A 20,219-nucleotide genomic window follows, 5' to 3' on the forward strand; every position below is an offset into this window, starting at 1 on the left:
TGCACTGATGCAGCCCTGGAGAATGGCATATTGTATCACAGCTGTCCACAATACGAGCACGAAGAGTCTCTATATTTGGTACCGGGGTTGCGTAGACAAGAGCTTTCAAATGCCCCCATAAATGAAAGTCAAGAGGGTTGAGGTCAGGAGAGCGTGGAGGCCATGAAATTGGTCCGCCTCTACCAGTCCATCGGTCACCAAATCTGTTGTTGAGAAGCATACGAACACTTCAACTGAAATGTGTAGGAGCACCATCGTGCATGAACCACATGTTGTGTCGTACTTGTAAAGGCACATGTTCTAGCAGCACAGGTAGAGTATCCCGTATGAAATCATGGCGGTGAATTGAGGAAGTACAGTACATACTGACGAAACTAAAATGAGCTCTAACATGGAAATTAAGCGTTTCCGGACACATGTCCACATAACATCTTTTCTTTATTTGTGTGTGAGGAATGTTTCCTGAAAGTTTGGCCGTACCTTTTTGTAACACCCTGTATAGTTATATGGCCAGCTACCTATTGGCAACCTCCTCAGGGGACACTGCCTTAATGTAGCACTGTCCGTGCGGGCGAGGAGGACTGTGTGCTCTGGATCCGGAGGGCTATTCTGGCGGTAGCGTAGCTACCAGCAGGGTCACCACTGCTGGACAGGCCAAAGGGGAGGAGCCAGACGAAGTGTGTCCCATAACGACCTATCAAGCTTGTTTCCTGTCCTATCCTATCCTAAGCCTATCCTTTTTCCTTGTCATTTTCAATTCCCTACAACATAGGGCAGGGAGGGCTCTACAGATGTGATGAAGCCAGTCTCCATAAGAAAGTAAACCCAATACAAATCCAGGTTCTCCAGGTTGGGGGTTGGTCATGGGCCTAACAACCCCATATCGGAAAAAAAACTCACTGTTCAGCAACAAATTCACAGAGGGAACCAGACTGCCTCAAAGTTACAATAACCAAGGCACGTCAAACGGCAATAATTTTGGTATAACGGAACATGGAATGTAAGAAGTATCTATCAGGTGGGAGCCAGAAGGAAGCTTGAGGAGGAATTATCAAGGTACCGAATTGAAGTTGCAGCATTGCAAGAGATAAGATGGAAACAAACAGAGGTGGTTGATCTCCAGCATTATACCTTGATCAATAGCGGGGAAGAAGAAAATAGATTGGGAATAGGTTTTATGGTAAAGAAGTCCATCAGTCATGCCATGGTGGAATATGAAACAATAAAGCCCAGATTATGTCGATTGAGGCCAAAGGGAAAATTCTCCAACTTGTCGCGATTAGTGTGCATGCCCAACAGAAAATGCAGCTGAAGAAAAGAAAGAAGAATTTTATGAGAAATTGGAGCAAGTATATGATAAGCTACCAAAGTATGATGTCAAAATTATACTGGGGCATTGTAATGCTAAAGTAGGTAAAGAGAAAGAGAATCAACCGGTGGCAGGTCTTGATAGTAAAAACCTGGAATCAAATAACAACGTATGGAAACTGACTGAATTTGCTTTTAGCAAAAGACTAGTGATTAAAAGCACGTGTTTCCCAAGCAAAGACATTCGAAAGGAGACTTGGATATCACCAGATGAATTGACGAGAAATCGAATAGATCATGTACTGACAGATGGACGGCATGCCACAGGTATTTTGGATGTGATTAGCTGCCGAGGAGTGGATATTGACTGATACCATATTTTGGTAAGAATCAAAACCTTAGAAAGGATTGCAGTTAAATCCAGAAGGGATGGGTTGGAGAAAAGTAAGCTCTACAATGTGGAGATGCTCAAATATCAGAAGAAAAAGGAAGAGTATAGGAACAAAGTGCAAGAGAAATTGCAAAAGATCAGCGGCTTGGAGTGAAAGGATATCAATGTACTATGGGAGGAAACTAAGATAGCTTTAAATACAACAGCTCAAGAGGCACTTGGAGAAAGAGGAGAACAGAAAAGAAACGGATGGTTTGATGAGGAGATGTCAAAGGCGCTAGATGACAGAAATCAAGCTCGACAAAGAATGTTACAGAGACCTACATGAAATAATGTGGCTATGTTTAAAGAGAAGAGAAGGGTAGCGAAGAATTTAGCATGGATTAAAAAGAGAGTAGAGGAAAGGGAAAGGATGGATGAAATAAAGAAGAACTTTGAAAATAAGCAAGGGAGGAAATTCTTTTATGGGGTGGGACAAATAAAGAGAGGATATCAGCCAAGGGTGGACATGCTCAAAGATGAGATGGGCAGTTTGATAGTTGGAAAGGCAAAAATAACAGAAACATGGGCACAACATTTTGAAGTGTTACTGTCAAACAGACACATCGTAAGTAAAGAAAGAAATGGAGGGGCTAGAGAAGAAACTGAAGAAGAACAAGAGGTGGATGGAGATGATGATGCAGTGGACACAGAACCACCATCAATACAAGAGCTAAGAGTAATTATAAAGCAACTTGGGAATAACAAAGCTCCTGGACACGACCTGGTAAAGGCGGAAATGATAAAACACGGAGGTGAAATATTAGTACGGAGGATACGTAAAATAATTACAATGGCCTGGGAAACAGAGAAAATGCCAGAGGACTGGACATTAGCAACCATCTGCCCTACACATAAGAAAGGATCACACATGCAGTGTAAGAACCCTACCGACGAATATCTCTGCTTAATATCTTCTACAAAATCGTTTCCACGGCTATAACAAGGAGAGTAAGTAGTAGAGCAGAATAGATTCTAGGTGAGTACCAGGCAGGCTTTAGAGCTGGAAAGTCTACAGCTGACCATATCTTTACAGTACGTATGATGCAGCAGAAGACTTATGAATATAATGTAAGATTAAAACATCTCTTTACAGATTTTAAACAGGCCTATGACGGAGTTAAAAGATCAGCACTGTGGGAAACAAAGCAGACATTCAAATTTCCTAAGAAGCTAATAAAAGTAACTAAGATGACTCTGGAAAACAGGAAAACAGCAAAAGCCTGGTTAAAGTTCAGGGATGTCTGTCGAGATCGTTCCCAATGGAAGACGGACTAAGACAGGGAGACCCACCATTCCAATTACTATTCAACCTCGTATTAGACAATGCAGTAAGATCAATAACCACAAACCCACAAAGCAATATTTACAATAGCTTCTGCAAATCTTAGCCTATGTAGATGATGTAGTAATAAGTGCTAGAAGTACAGAGGTGCTCATATCAGCCTTCAAAGAGATTGGAGCCGCTGCCACGAACCTTGGTTTAGAAATTAGTGAGACAAAATCTAAGTATATGGTAACTGAGAGAGATAGAAGAAACACAGACGATCTACAGTTAGAAGAGTACAACTTTGAAAGTGGCTCGGTAATAACATCAGAAAACAAAGTGGAGCCAGATATAACAAATCAAATTATGGATGCTGACAGATCATATAGAGCACTATATACCATGCAGTAAAAACCTAACCACGCAGTTCACAGTCTCTCAGAATACTATGGAGTGTATTGAACAGATACTGTCATTGTTTTAACACATGGCCTATTTGTGTTACATTTATTTCACAGTTAAGTTGATGCATTGTTGTTGATCTAACCATTATGTGTTCCTCGTCTGAAACTCGGCCATGGACTGACTGTCTTGGGATTAAAAATCAAGCCCTTATATATACTCACAAAAATAGGCACTGAAACTATACATTGTTCAATGTTTAATTTACAGAAATTACAATTAAAACATAAATCATTAAATTAAATGAATACATTGAAAACTTCCTTCTTTTTAGCAGTTTCTTCTACTACAAAAGTTAAGCTGAATTATTTGTTTAAATCATGAAATTAACAGATATAGTTACGCAAAACTGGTAATTACTTTGGAATTAATTAAGGGCTGGCTTTGCTGACACATTTTTAATAGAGCCAAACAGATTCTTTAGGAATACTATTAGTTGTTCCTCCAAATGTTTATAATTAGTACAGAATTTATATTTGTTTATAAGTCGACAATAGAATTTAAATTACAAAACAATTACTGACTTCACGCTATAACAAAAGTATTAACTAGGAATAGTCAAAATAAATCAAAAAATCAATTACATACATAAAATGAAGCACAAAATTAGATCTGGTGTTATATTCTTTGAAACTGAGGGCCAACCCTTCTCTTTTATGTAACTGCAGACTATACTCACATACGTTAATGGTAATTACTCCAAAATGAAAAAATGAATTTAAGGAGGCAGATGGCAAAACAAGAGGGGAAGTAAAAATATCCCAGCTTGCTTCATCACAACCCCATACATCTAATGTTGAGATGCATTGAATTTTGTTGTAAAATTCACTTTCCCTCACAAGTGTATCACTTTTGTACTTGCTATCCCATCATCTGCAAACATCTGGGGTAGAGAGATGGCTCATCTCAGATCAGTCAGCAGAGCACACATCGTGAGAACAAGGGCTATCATGAAATGACTATCTCAGCTGGATTGGAGAAGAGTCCTCTTGACATAGAAGAAACTCATGTGTAAGTCTGGCATGGCCAATACACAGTTGGCACAATACGATGTCATCTTTCTGAGAGGCTCAGAGAGGAGTATATTATGTCTTGTTGGCCACTTGGATTGTCCTCGACTTCACGAGAATCACAACTCTGCTATTCCATATTCTAGATTTTAAATATTTTATTTCACAGTTGCAATCTGAGGTCTGTGCCCAGTACTCTGAGTTCGAGTTTGACTGTAGTTGCTTCCTTAGACAATTTGTCAGAAAGTTGATTTCCCCGAATACCCAAGTGGCTCAGTAGACAGATGAACGTTACATTGATTCTGGAGCTGTGAACATCAACTAATAGGTCTTGGATGTTAGTAACCAAACGTTTTGTGGGGTAGCACTGAGATATGCCTTGTAAGCAGCCCATGGAGTCACTACAAACCAGCAAGTCCTTTGTTGCAGAATCGTGAGCAACTCTGCCGTGTACACAGTGCATGCACTTGATACAGAATACTTGCCATACCCCTTATGTGTGCAAAAGCATAACCAACCATATTGTGTACATGTATACTAAATTGGTGTAGCCAAGGAGAACTAAACAGAATAACACTCTTGAGAATGGTGGGCCGGTATTTTTCTTTGGATGGCACAATAGGCCCACCCTCATTAAAGGACTGAGTATACACCACATGGGAGTTGCGGGAGGTGGAGGGGCATGTCAGGAGGGAACCCTATGTATACAAACAAGGGGTAGCTGAAGGTCCTTGCATAAAGCATCCAATCGTATTCCAGCTGGTCTATTCATTATTCATTTTTGGGCGAGACAGCAACAGTCTGAACTATTGGCTGTGAAATAAGAGTTGAATAACAGAAATGGGTAGGCATCTTAGAGATTGTGACCACATCGTTCACCACGAGTTGATGGCACCTGACCTTCAGTGGTGGGACACTAGATTCCACCAGGAAGCTGTGTACAGATCTCAAATAAGAAGGCGCTAGTTGCCAACCAAACACCACTTTATGGACACGGTCTACCATGCGCAGTACTGATTGTGCTGCTGACCTTTGTGTTTTACGCCGTTGTTGCTAAGGTGTTCAAGCAATTGATTGTGGACTTTTATCGCATCCACGGGCTGTGTGTTGATACTCTGCTAAAGTGCTGCAGAGCTTCCATTCGCTAAATGGAGCACTGTACGAGTCCAGGCAAGGCCTCGTGTATGAAAGGATAAGTAGTTTCATTCTGCCTGGCATTTCTGTATTGGGAAATTAGTAGGATGTTAGTTGCTGCACGCAGATGCTTTGGCAAAGGGTACCATGAAACATTCAATGATGACTGGGATCAATACAGACGCCACCACTGTGGGTGATGCCAGGAACTACCGTGGGTGTTGTGTGGACCCAAATGCAATGATCATAGATTATTCACACTGTTCTCAATGCAGCTACTTTCTCTCTTTTTTTTTTTTTTTTAATTAAAACCTGTGCCCTCATTTGAAGTTCCTTGAGTCTATTAAATGCTTCATAACAGAATGGTGTTTGTTCACTGAAGCATCCTTTGATGATCTCTAATACTTACGGCTATTCCTTCAGGCTGTCACAGCACAGGCATGTGGTGAGGAGGTCCTGAAGAACAGGGCATTGTTGCTTTTGCAGTGTGTATAACTGTGTCAATATGTACCATTTATTCAAAATATCATTCCCTCAACTGGTTTCAAAATTTGCTTTGGAGATGACAGCTTGGCTTTCTGAGGTGACCAGTGTGGTGTGTATACCAGTAGTCAGTGGTTTGAGAACGAGTGAATGACAGGAAACCGGTCACTGTTGCGCACATCGCCATGGAGAAGCTACTGCATCAAGTGTGAAGTGCTCAAGCTGCAGACTGTAATATCTATGGCTGAATATGTTTCATGGGCTATACTGAAATGTGTTGCAGGTTCAATGGGGCCACTGAAGTCCCCCAGTAGTAGGAAGGATGGAGGCAGCTGTTCCACTAGCACCATCAGCTTGTGATAAGGTATAAATCTGTCTTGGGGTGGATAGACATTACCTATTGTTACTGTAACTGATAGGTGGACACAGACAGCAACAGCTTCTAATGCAGTTATTAATGGGACCTGCTCACAGAAAGAGTTGAAGCGTATGAGTGTACATACTCTTCCACATGCCCCCTCAGCAGTGAAATGATTTTTAAGGTAGGATTTATAATTTTTAATAGTAGTGAGTTTGGTTTCTGAAAACTGAGCCTCCTGAAGATCCACACCAACTCCAAAGCAATTAACCATTAATTTCTCGAGTTTGGCCGGATGGCAGCATTAGCCGTTGCAGTTCAAATTGAAGGAACATCAGACTGGGATCTGAGAAAGCAGTGAAGAGGAAACAGGAGAACAAATTAGTTTGATGTTGAGTCATTCTTCTCCTGTGTTTGTGATTCTTCATCGGTATTCACAGGCTTGACCTCAGGGGAGGACGGATATCAGATCAACTGGAGCAGCAGAATTCAGTTTAACTTCTAATTTTTCTTTCTTGTCCCTGTGAGGTTTTGGTTTCTGTGGAGATATTTCTATCTTGATCTTTTCTTTGATCTGCAGTGCATGGATCTTTCAGCCATTGCTTGATGGTAGGCTGCTGGTCTGTTTTGCCCTGGGAGGGACCACCTGGGCAGGTGTCCTCTCCTCTGGTGACAAAAGAGGATGAGGCATCTTTGGCTGTGCTGATGGGGGTGGTTATCACTGGTGCAGTGAGCTTGTGGGTCAAGGGAGTTGATTCCCCCTCCACGACTGACAAACAGGCATTGACATGTGGCTAGGGTCATGAGCCACTGTTTGAGACCTTTTCATCACGCTAGCTGTAGATTTTGACACATTGTTTTCAAATTTTCGCATCACAACAATTGGATGGAGCTGTTCAAACTTTTTTCTTAGCATCTTGAAAGACTGGCAGTCAAGTATTTTATATTCCTGGATTTTCTTTTCTATCATGAAAACTGAACATGTTGGTGAATAAGGTGGGTCGTGTTCTGGGCAATTTACACATGTAGGAGGTTGTTTACAAGGACTGCCCTTATGCATTGTCCTTCTGGATGTACCACGAGTAGCCTCATTAGTAGAGCAGGAGGACCTGTGTCGAAGTCTCCGATGCCTAAGGCAACTCATGTTGTTGTTGTGGTCTTCAGTCCTGAGACTGGTTTGATGCAGCTCTCCATGCTACTCTATCCTGTGCAAGCTTCTTCACCTCCCAGTACGTACTGCAACCTACATCCCTCTGAATCTGCTTAGTGTATCCATCTCTTGGTCTCCCTCTACGATTTTTACCCTCCACGCTGCCCTCCAGTACTAAATTGCTGATCCCTTGATGCCTCAGAACATGTCCTACCAACCGATCCCTTCTTCTAGTCAAGTTGTGCCACAAACTTCTCTTCTCCCCAATCCTATTCAGTACCTCCTCATTAGTTATGTGATCTATCCATCTAATCTTCAGCATTCTTCTGTAGCACCACATTTCGAAAGCTTCTATTCACTTCTTGTCCAAAATAGTTATCGTCCATGTTTCACTTCCATACATGGCTACACTCCATACATATACTTTCAGAAACGACTTGCTGACACTTAAATCTATACTCGATGATAACAAATTTCTCTTCTTCAGAAACGCTTTCCTTCCCATTGCCAGTCTACATTTTATATCCTCTCTACTTCGACCATCATCAGTTATTTTGCTCCCCAAATAGCAAAACTCCTTTACTACTTTAAGTGTGTCATTTTCTACTCTAATTCCCTCAGCATCACCTGACTTAATTTGACTACATTCCATTATCCTTGTTTTGCTTTTGTTGATGATCATCTTACATCCTCCTTTCAAGACACTGTCCATTCCGTTCAACTGCTCTTCCAAGTCCTTTGCTGTCTCTGACAGAATTACAATGTCATCGGCGAACCTCAAGGTTTTTATTTCTTCTCCATGGATTTTAATACCTACTCCGAATTTTTCTTTTGTTTCCTTTACTGCATGCTCAATATACAGATTGAACAACATCGGGGAAAGGCTACAACCCTGTCTCACTCCCTTCCCAACCACTGCTTCCCTTTCATGTCCCTTGAATCTTATAATTGCCATCTGGTTTCTGTACAAATTGTAAATAGCCTTTCGCTCCCTGTATTTTACCCCTGCCACCTTCAGAATTTGAAAGAGAGTATTCCAGTCAACATTGTCAAAAGCTTTCTCTAAGTCTACAAATGCTAGAAACGTAGGTATGCCTTTTCTTAATCTAGCTTCTGAAATAAGTCGTAGGGTCAGTATTGCCTCATGTGTTCCCATATTTCTACGGAATCCAAACTGATCTTCCCCAAGGTCGGCTTCTACCAGATTTTCCATTCGTCTGTAAAGAATTCGTGTTAGTATTTTGCAGCCGTGACTTCTTAAACTGATAGTTCGGTAATTTTCACATCTGTCAACACCTGCTTTCTTTGGGATTGGAATTATTATATTCTTCTTGAAGTCTGAGGGTATTTCACCTGTCTCATACATCTTGCTCAACAGATGGTAGAGTTTTGTCAGGACTGGCTCTCCCAAGGCTGTCAGTAGTTCTAATGGAATGTTGTCTACTCCCGGGGCCTTGTTTCGACTCAGGTCTTTCAGTGCTCTGTCAAACTCTTCACGCAGTATCATATCTCCCATTTCATCTTCATCTACATCCTCTTCCATTTCTATAACATTGCCCTCAAGTACATCGCCCTTGTAAAAACCCTCTATACAATCCTTCCACCTTTCTAATTTCCCTTCTTTGCTTAGAACTGGGTTCCCATCTGAGCTCTTGATATTCATACAAGTCGTTCTCTTTTCTCCAAAGGTCTCTTTAATTTTCCTGTAGGCAGTATCTATCTTACCCCTAGTGACATAAGCCTCTACATCCTTACATTTGTCCTCTAGCCATGCCTGCTTAGCCATTATGCACTTCCTGTCGATCTCATTTTTGAGACGTTTGTATTCCTTTCTGCCTACTTCATTTACTGCATTTTTATATTTTATCCTTTCGTCAATTAAATTCAATATTTCTTCTGTCACCCAAGGATTTCTACTAGCCCTCATCTTTTTATCTATTTGATCCTCTGCTGCCTTCACTACTTCATCCCTCAAAGCAACCCATTCTTCTTCTACTGTATTTCTTTCCCCCATTCTTGTCAATTGTTCCCTTATGCTCTCCCTGAAACTCTGTACAACCTCTGGTTTAGTCAGTTTATCCAGGTCCCATCTCCTTAAATTCCCACCTTTTTGCAGTTTCTTCAGTTTTAATCTACAGGTCATAACCAATAGATTGTGGTCAGAATCCACATCTGCCCCTGGAAATGTCTTACAATTTAAAACCTGGTTCCTAAATCTCTGTCTTACCATTATATAATCTATCTGATACCTTTTAGTATCTCCTGGGTTCTTCCATGTATACAACCTTCTTTTATGATTCTTGATCCAAGTGTTAGCTATGATTAAGTTGTGCTCTGTGCAAAATTCCACCAGGCGGCTTCCTCTTTCATTTCTTACCCCCAATCCATATTCACCTACTACGTTTCCTTCTCTCCCTTTTCCTACTACCGAATTCCAGTCACCCATGACTACTAAATTTTTGTCTCCCTTCACTATCTGAATAATTTCTTTTATTTCATCATACATTTTTTCAATTTCTTCATCATCTGCAGAGCTAGTTGGCATACAGACTTGTACTACTGTCATAGGCGTGGGCTTCGTGTCTATCTTGCCCACAACAATGCGTTCGCTGTGCTGTCTGTAGTAGCTTACCCGCATTCCTATTGTTTTATTCATTATTAAACCTACTCCTGCATTACCCCTATTTGATTTTGTATTTATAACCCTGTATTCACCTGACCAAAAGTCTTGTTCCTCCTGCCACCGAACTTCACTAATTCCTACTATATCTAACTTAAACCTATCCATTTCCCTTTTGAAATTTTTTAACCTACCTGCCCGATTAAGGGATCTGACATTCCACGCTCCGATCCATAGAACACCAGTTTTCTTTCTCCTGATAACGACATCCTCCTGAGTAGTCCCCGCCCGGAGATCCGAATGGGGGACTATTTTACCTCCGGAATATTTTACTCAAGAGGAAGCCATCATCATTTATCCATACAGTAAAGCTGCATGCCTTCGGGAAAAATTACGGGCGTAGTTTCCCCTTGCTTTCAGCCGTTTGCAGTACCAGTACAGCAAGGCCGTTTTGGTTAGTGTTACAAGGCCAGATCAGTCAATCATCCGGACTGTTGCCCCTGCAACTACTGAAAAGGCTGCTGCCCCTCTTCAGGAGCCATAAATTTGTCTGGCCTCTCAACAGCTACCCCTCCGTTGTGGTTGCACCTACAGTGCGGCTATCTGTATCGCTGAGGCACGCAAGCCTCCCCACCAACGGCAAGGTCTATGGTTCATGGGGGGAGGAAGACAACTCATAAGAGGAGAAAAACTGGGTTTGACATCACACCTATAAACCGTGATCTTAATTTCTTAGGTAAAACATTCCCACTGAAGGCTAGAATGAAACCTCCAGTGTTCACCCTATCATACTAAGGTTCATCTGAATGTGATGAACAAAATGCGCTCCACACTATTCTAAGTTAGCGTGCAGTTCTTCATCTGTTTATAGCATTAAGTCTCAATAGAAGATGACACCTTGAATCCGGTTGAGTTTGTTATGAGGAGAGATAGTAACTGGAGCACCCTCGAGCTTGTCACAGGCCTGAAGTGCCTGCAATTGGTTGGTATTCAGAGTTTGCATCAGCAACGAACCATTTCTCATTTTCTCTACTGCAGCAACTTCTCCAAACTTATGGTCAATATTTTTCAGCAAGAAACAATTGGCTTCACTGTTGCAAGAGTATCTCTGTCTCTTGTGGAACATACCAAGAACCGGGTGAGCAATCCACTTTCCTTTCTCCTTGTCAACCCTTTATGTAGCCAAAGACAGAAATGCCACGGGGTTGTAAGCCGCTGCATATAAAATCTTGTTTTCTACCTGCTGAGATGGTCACGTTTGACACAGTCACTAGTATGGGTGAGTTTAATCTGTTTCAATGCGGATCATTTGTCCTGATGCCACACTCTCTGATCGGAAGCTCTCCCCGTGGGCACCAACCAACCCACCACGGCAAAGACTACCTGGCTTAGTAGCTATTGCCTGGAGTTCCAATGCTCTGGATTGCACAGGCACCTACTTCTCAGCATACATATGGAGATTAAAAATCAGACGTCAGTAATGCAACCCTCTCACTGTCAGAGGATACAACCATGAGGGTGGATGACGACCCTCCACAATGGACTGGCTACCACACTTGATTTTGGATACAAACGTAAATCTACATCTACATCTACATCTACATCCATACTCCGCAAGCCACCTGACGGTGTGTGGCGGAGGGTACCTTGAGTACCTCTATCGGTTCTCCCTTCTATTCCAGTCTCGTATTGTTCGTGGAAAGAAGGATTGTCGGTATGCCTCTGTGTGGGCTCTAATCTCTCTGATTTTATCCTCATGGTCTCTTCGCGAGATATACGTAGGAGGGAGCAATATACTGCTTGACTCTTCGGTGAAGGTATGTTCTCGAAACTTTGACAAAAGCCCGTACCGAGCTACTGAGCGTCTCTCCTGCAGAGTCTTCCACTGGAGTTTATCTATCATCTCCGTAATGCTTTCGCGATTACTAAATGATCCTGTAACGAAGCGCGCTGCTCTCCGTTGGATCTTCTCTATATCTTCTATCAACCCTATCTGGTACGGATCCCACACCCTGAGCAGTACTCAAGCAGTGGGCGAACAAGCGTACTGTAACCTACTTCCTTTGTTTTTGGATTGCATTTCCTTAGGATTCTTCCAATGAATCTCAGTCTGGCATCTGCTTTACCGACGATCAACATTACATGATCATTCCATTTTAAATCACTCCTAATGCGTACTCCCAGATAATTTATGGTATTAACCGCTTCAAGTTGCTGACCTGCTATTTTGTAGCTAAATGATAAAGGATCTATCTTTCTGTATATTCGCAGCACATTACACTTGTCTACATTGAGATTCAATTGCCATTCCCTGCACCATGCGTCAATTCGCTGCAGATCCTCCTGCATTTCAGTACAATTTTCCATTGTTACAACCTCTCGATACACCACAGCATCATCCGCAAAAAGCCTCAGTGAACTCCCGATGTCATCCACAAGGTCATTTATGTATATTGTGAATAGCAACGGTCCTATGACACTCCCCTGCGGCACACCTGAAATCACTCTTACTTCGGAAGACTTCTCTCCATTCAAATAATAGATGCAGAAGAGCACTGTGCATTGTGGATGGATGATGCATCATGCAAAACATCCTTCCCAAAGAGGTCCACACATCTGTAAAATTTAGAGAAGTGAGGACAAAGCCTCAAAGGGAACCATAAGTAAGCAATCCAATAAGACTGAGGGAAAGGTTATAAAATGAGCTAAAATTGATTGGTGGTCTAATAATAGCAAGTTGTCAATGTAAAAGCTTCATTATGTATAAGACTCCTATGAGAGGCACGGAATTATCATGGGTCTCTTCTGCTCCTGACACTGCAGGTGAAATTGTGAGAGGGCATCCCGAACATGGCTGGTCAGGGAGCTCAGTTTTTGCACCTCCTGTTTCTCTTTGCCCATGGCCCAACATCAACTGCATCATTACAATACACTGCACACTAACTTTTAGGGAAGTTCATCATAGTTTATTTTTCCAAAACCAAGAACAATTACAGCAGGTTCCTTGCAACACGTACCTTGTGTAGATGCCATTTTGATGGTTCGCTGCAGCTCTGCCATCTGTCGGCATTGTTTGAAAATTTGCACACACACAAAAAGTATCATTAAATACACAGTACCTAAAATGAAGTTTTCCTATACATATTAACAGCTGTTAAACATTATTTACTGATTGACCCTCATAAAAACAGATTAGTGAGTAATGTAGCCAACTTTCTAAGAGATTCTTCAAAGGTAATGTTGTTAATTATTGTTCATCGTGTATTCAGCCAAACTCTTGACCCTATTCAAGGCTTCAATCTGCTAGTATCTTACTGCCAATTCAAGCTTTGAAACCAGTTATGAGTTACACTTGAATATTGTGAGTTGTTAAGGGCATTTCTCATGAGAACAAGGGTTTGCATTCAAGTGTCAGTGCAGGAAACAGATGCAATCAGTCAGAAACAGTTTGTTTGCCCTGCTGCTGAGAGCATCACAAAGGGCCTTTCAGTAAAAATACATTCACATCTGTATTACAGGATATGTACTTAACCCTTTCTGGCCCAGTGGTTTCAGTCTGAAACCATATTTTTATTTCACTTCCTTATCTGCCCCAGCCAGCCAGCACCGCACCTGGTGTCACGTTGCATCAGCACAGACAACTAGCTGCAGTAGCAAAATGATTGCTGAAAGTGGATCGCCTTTTCAGTGTAGTGTTGCACTGAGTACAGGGGTATGCACCACAGTCTTAATTACATACTTAATTTGTAACATCTCTACAACAGATGTTTGGAATTTCAGGTAGTGCTTTGATCTTATACTTCACATAGCAAGATATTTTTATTGATAATTATAATAACTGGTTTCTTTTCTTACAAAGATGCTGGTGGTTTGATTCTGAAACACTGGGAGGTAATGACCTTCATGTAAACACTGGGAGGTAATGACCTTCATGTGCAGCCATTAAGCTCATCATAACATCCCAGTGGCTTCAATTTGAAACCACCAACAATATTTCATTACGATGTTCAAGTTTTTGTTGTTATTCAATCAAATTACTGGTTTTTGTGACAATAAAGCCAGATTTGGTTCCAGGGAGAATTCCAGTTTTGATGTAGCAGCCAAGATACCACAACAGTGGTTTGGCAAGATTGCACACTATTACAGTTTGATTCAGATTTCCACAATATTTAAAACAGTAGAACAGCATCTCAGAAATGTACAGATGGTTATCATGTAGAAACTTCATTCCAGATATCGGAAAGGATTTCAATGCCTATATGTTCAAATCAATCTACAAGCTTCACAGGAAAAGCAAAAAGTGGTGGCACAGAATTTTCTGGCACTTTCTTGATGTCACTGCTGTAAATGCCTTCATCATTTATAATGAATATTGGAATCATGAGCAAATATGCTTGAAGTAATTCAGACTGTCTATAACTAGTGGTCTAGTTGGAGCATCTTCATCAACTCCTACTCACACAAGAGGTCTCAAGATTCAACAGTACAGATTCAAGCCATTCGCTGCAACAGAAAAGCGCTTTCACAATGCATCCCATGTGCTGGAAAGAGGACCATCTCAAAAATGTGTGCACTGCAGTACTGATAAAGGGCCACATCAAACAAGATCAGTGTGTAAAATATGCAACATGGGTACGTGTATAATAAAAACAAAGAATTGTTTCAACAAAAAAATATCACCATTAAACTCATCATAACAGCCCAGTGGTTTCACTTTGAAACCAAAATATTTTATTATGAAATTAAAATTTCACTGTTATTATATTGCATTATTGCTTTCTGTGACAATAAAGCTAGATTTTGAAAGCAATTGTTTAATTTTTCTTCTTATGTTAATTCACAGATCATAAAGGATTAAAACAAAGAGTATGTATTAGTTCTAAATGTAAAAAATAAGATGAATGTAGACTCAGTAGGCTGTAATAGCCCTCATTTATACTTTATGAGTGGAAGAACACCACTGTTACATTTAGCAATGACCAGTTATCCTACTTTTATGTACTTAGATGAATCATACCTGGATCCAACATCCCAACATACTCATGTAAGCAGTACAAGAAAAATGTTGTGGTGCAGTACAGCATCTGCTTATGGTTGGCATAATCGTCAGGAGTGAGGGGGTGGTCTGCACGAAACTGAACTATCTTCTGCCAGTAAATCTCTTTATTCCTGCATACACAGTAAGGCAAATGCAGGCTGTAGAATTTGAAATGAGACACTGGCTGCTGAGTTAAATGATAAATATTCACATTACTTACCAGAATACAGTACTTAATTCCCAGTTCAGTTTCTTGCCAGTCATCTCTTGTATGGCAAATAAGTTTTTCCATGGATCTTCAATTTTGCTCTCCAGTTCAGGCAAGTCCTGAAAATTATAGCACTGTAACATTGCTTACAGACACAAATACAACAAAAATGATACTGTTTTACATAATGTTTGATATATATAAACTCTTTGTATAGGTTGCTTGGACAATCATTGTTTAAAAACTTGATTTAAAAATGAATATTAAAACAATAGAAATGCCAGAATGGGAAAAGTAGGATAGATAATTGTTCATCTGCAGCTGTTTGATACTTTGCGCACAGAATTAAGTGACAGCATAAAACTTTTGATATATTTTTTTTCCAGTTTTAGTGATTGGTTAGTTAGTTAGTTAATTCCCCCCCCACCCCACCCCCTCCCGCTCTCTCTCTCTCTCTCTCTCTCTCTCTCTCTCTCTCTCTCTGTGTGTGTGTGTGTGTGTGTGTGTGTGTGTGTGTGTGTGTGTGAACTGGAAATAGAGTGGTAACTTGAAAACACAAAATTTGCTATCCTGTTACTCATACGTATGCATCAAGGATCATTTATTTGCAAGCGAGTAGCTGCCTACTTTAGAAATTCGACGAACGAATTATAAGTTAAAAAGTTTTTGTGCCAAATTTGTAAATGTAAAGCTCATAGATATTGATACTTACGAAAGAAACTGTTTTACACGCCATGGAATGCATCACAATGAACATGGTAGGGAAAGATTAGCTGCGAATATTAACGATGTACTTGAACTGATATCTCATGATAACGAAAACAGACCTGTTATTGCAATGGAAGCTCCTTCACAGGGAAACTAATACGGCGGACCAATTCCTATGGAATTAGGTCCGAAAGAACTAATAAAGTGAGGGACCATAAATTTGCAGTACAAACTCACATCGGTGTAAACTTTGCCAACAGTTTAATAGATACTGTAAATTCTTTAGTCAGTAAAAATAGCTTCATAATGCACTTAAACATAGGTGGTGTGTCGGGAGAAATGAAGAACAAACTATATGACTTAGAAATACTCTTAGGGCAAATTAACTCTGTAAAAGTCATATGTTTGAATGAACATTGGCTTAAATGGGACAATGTCAAGTTACTAAATTCACTCTCAGGATACAAGTTAGCATCGAGTTTTGCAGGAAAAAGGGGTATGGGGGATCATGTACATTAGTTGAACAGACACACAACTTCGAAGCCAAAATGACATTCGATTGTTTAAATGAGGTATTCGAAAGCTGGTGCATTGAGCTGTCTGAATACGGTTTACTAATCATAAGCATATATCATGTCCCGGAATATTGGGCTACTAGGGCATTTCTAGAGAAATTTGAAACTCTGCTAAGTAGGTTGCCGGTAGGGAAACCATATAAACAGATTGTAATTTGTTCTGATTTTAATATAGATATAAGAGACGAAAACAGATTTGTTACCACCCTGAAGGATTTGTTGGCTACAAATGGCTTAACATTAAATTTTACTGAGTACACCAGGGTAACAGCCACTTCTGCCACAAGCATTGATAATATAGTGAGCAGCAAAAATTATGGGAATACACAAAAACATGTATTAGACTTAAGAATATCTGATCACTCAGCACTTTTTATGTCATTGTCATACATAGACAAAACATATAGGCCCACAGTGAACTTGGTCAGAAATTTCAGCCAGCCAAATATAAACACATTTATCTTGAAATTAAAGGAAACCCATTGGACCTTCAGCAACCATTGTATAGTAAACAATAATTACAACACTTTCATATCTGGATTCAAGAACATTTTCAATGAATGCTTTCCCCTCATATCAACAAATGATAAATACAATAAAAGTAAGACATGGATTATGGAAGGTATCAGGATCTCTAGCATTAGAAAGAGGGAAATGCATAAGGAAGCGAAAACCAACCGTGATGCTGAATTTATTAGGTAAAAAATCAAAGACAAAAAAATATTTGATCGGGTAGTTAAACAAGCAAAACAATTGGCAAACAGTAAATATATAGCTAATGTCTCAAATAAATCAAAAGCAGTATGGCAGGTTGTCAAGAAAGAAACAGGTACTGAAGAAACAAAACATTTTAATTACAAACTAGAAATTGGTGGGAATACTGTTATTAACACTTGGCACATCTGTGAAGAATTTAATAAGTACTTCATAACCACAAACAAAATTCATAACTTCTTACTTCCACAAATAAGACCTGATGCAGTACTGCAGGAATCAAGAGAGTTTAAATTTACTGCAGTATCATGTCATGAAGTAGCTAACATCATACAATCCCTAAAAAATCTTAAATCTGTGGGCTGGGATGAAATTCCAACAAATATCATAAAGGCAGGAAGTGACAGCATTGCACCTCAACTCTGTAAAATAATAAACCAATCATTTGATGAGGGCTGCTTTCCAGACAGACTGAAATATGCTGAAGTCTGTCCAGTCTACAAAAAGGGAAAACAAGATGATTTAGTAAATTTCCGCCCAGTGTCTATACTCCCAGTTTTCTCTAAAATAGTTGAACGAATAGTATGTAATCAATTAGAAAAGTACAATAAGGAAGGTAATATTATTCTCAATAACCAATATGGGTTTAGGAAGGCACGAAACACTTTACAAGCTGTAAATGAACTAATCTCCAAAGTAAGTAAATGCCTTGACAACAAACAAAGTGTATCTGGTATTTTTTGTGACCTCTCAAAGGCGTTTGACACAGTAAACCATAAGCTACTGCTCCAAAAATTGGGTACCTATGGCTTCCATGGAAAATCTATAAGATGGTTTTCATCTTATCTCAAAAACAGATACCAAAGGGTGGTGATACATCAAAAGGGAGAGAAAACTTGCTCTAGCTGGAAAGAAATTCAAGCAGGCGTGCCTCAGGGCTCGATATTAGGACCACTTCTGTTCTTATATTACATAAATGACATGCCTAGCAAAGTAAATACAGATACAATACTTTACGCAGATGACTCAACTGCTGTAGTCTGCTGCAAAAACACTGACGAATTAGTAAGGACCACGAAACAAACTCTACAAGAACTTTAACAATGGATAAAAGATAATGCTATGAAATTAAATCTTGAAAAAAACCCATATCATACACTTCAGGACCAAACAAACTACTGAATGTATATCACAAATAGAATATTCAGGTAAAGAACTGACCGCAGTTGATTCTGTAAAATTTCTTGGGATAACTTTAAATAAAAACTTGCAATGGACTGACCATATGGACAGTTTACTGAAGAGATTAAATAGTTTAGTTTATGCAATGAGGGTACTACACAAAGTAACGGATCTGTATACCATGCGTATTTCATGACACTTATAAGATATGGAATAATATTTTGGGGTGCTGAAAAGACAAACCTCCTTCGAATCTTCAAACTACAAAAAAAAAAAAATAATCAGAGCAATGACAGGAACCAATAGTAGACATTCACGCAAACCACTATTCAAAAGCCTGGACTTCATGACAATCCCTTCCATCTTCATATATGAAACACTTCTCTTTTAACAGAAAAACTCACATCTGTTTGAAGGAAATACATTCACACATGCCTATGAAACTAGACATAAATTGAAATACATGCTACCTTGTCACTGACTCACAGTATATGAAAATACATGGCTCTGGAGATCAGAAATAAGATAAGGTCAATATTTGGTGAATCCACATTGGGAACCATTGGCACATACCTAAAAAGTAAATGTTATTAGAGTCTAGAAGAATTTCTAAATGAATATAAAGCAATATTACAGTTTAGAAGAATTTATAAATAGGAATAGGGAGTAAAGATGCAAGTACAAATGGTATACTTTCGAAGCCATATAGATATAAAGTATACATGTTCACTTTATATTCATGTTTATATATAAATATAATAGAGGGAAACATTCCACGTAGGAAAAATATATATCTAAAAACAAAGATGATGAGACTTACCAAACAAAAGCGCTGGCAGGTCGATAGACACACAAACATACACACAAAATTCAAGCTTTCGCAACAAACGGTTGCTTCGTCAGGAAAGAGGGAAGGAGAGGGAAAGACGAAAGGATGTGGGTTTTAAGGGAGAGGGTAAGGAGTCATTCCAATCCCGGGAGCAGAAAGACTTACCTTAGGGGGAAAAAAGGACAGGTATACACTCGCACACACACACATATCCATCTGCATATACACAGACAGAAGCAGACAAATGTCTGCTTGTGTCTGTTTATATATAGAATTATATGGCGGTTTGTATCCCGTTCAGTACATCCATACTTCATATAGGTGTGTGAAGGCTATAGTAATGATTCGATGAGTTACGAAAAGATTTAAAATATAATGTTGTATTTTTATTATAATAAGCAATGTATGTATGACGTATTTCCTGTAGTATATAAAACACTGTAACAACTTAGGTTAAAGACTGACAAGTCACCAATGTTCTCAATCGAATGATTGTATAAAAACATGTTATGTGACAATAAAGTATCTTATCTTATTTTTTGCTATGATGTAGAAGAAAGGATGCAAAAGTTCAAGAGACAAGATGAAAGCAATCGAGAAGATTATAGGAAACACAGCAAAACTTTTTAGCCCTCTCCCCTTTGCATTATGGCTACAATGAAGGATGAAACAAGTTTTACAATCATGTATATAAGTAATTCATTTCACATCATTCTTCTCTCAGTATAAACACATTTTCCATT

At 39.6% G+C, this 20,219-nt stretch overlaps 1 protein-coding gene across 3 annotated transcripts in view; it reads right to left on the reverse strand.

Moving 5' to 3' along the window:
* The window catches only part of LOC124711984 (integrator complex subunit 10), a 134,437-nt gene that overhangs the window by 62,175 nt on the left and 52,043 nt on the right, over positions 1-20,219 (reverse strand). For all 3 annotated transcript variants that reach the window (XR_007005554.1, XM_047242268.1, XM_047242269.1), the window contains exons 7-8: positions 15,481-15,587; positions 15,240-15,391 (exon numbers count right to left, since the gene is read on the reverse strand). Coding sequence is in view for 2 of the 3 variants with exons in the window: in XM_047242268.1 (XP_047098224.1) it covers positions 15,240-15,391; positions 15,481-15,587 (259 nt within the window). In the remaining variant the exon portion in view is untranslated. The remainder of the gene's footprint in view (positions 1-15,239; positions 15,392-15,480; positions 15,588-20,219) is intronic.

The sequence above is a fragment of the Schistocerca piceifrons genome, chromosome 8 (genome assembly GCF_021461385.2).
Source record: "Schistocerca piceifrons isolate TAMUIC-IGC-003096 chromosome 8, iqSchPice1.1, whole genome shotgun sequence".
NCBI lineage: Eukaryota > Metazoa > Arthropoda > Insecta > Orthoptera > Acrididae > Schistocerca > Schistocerca piceifrons.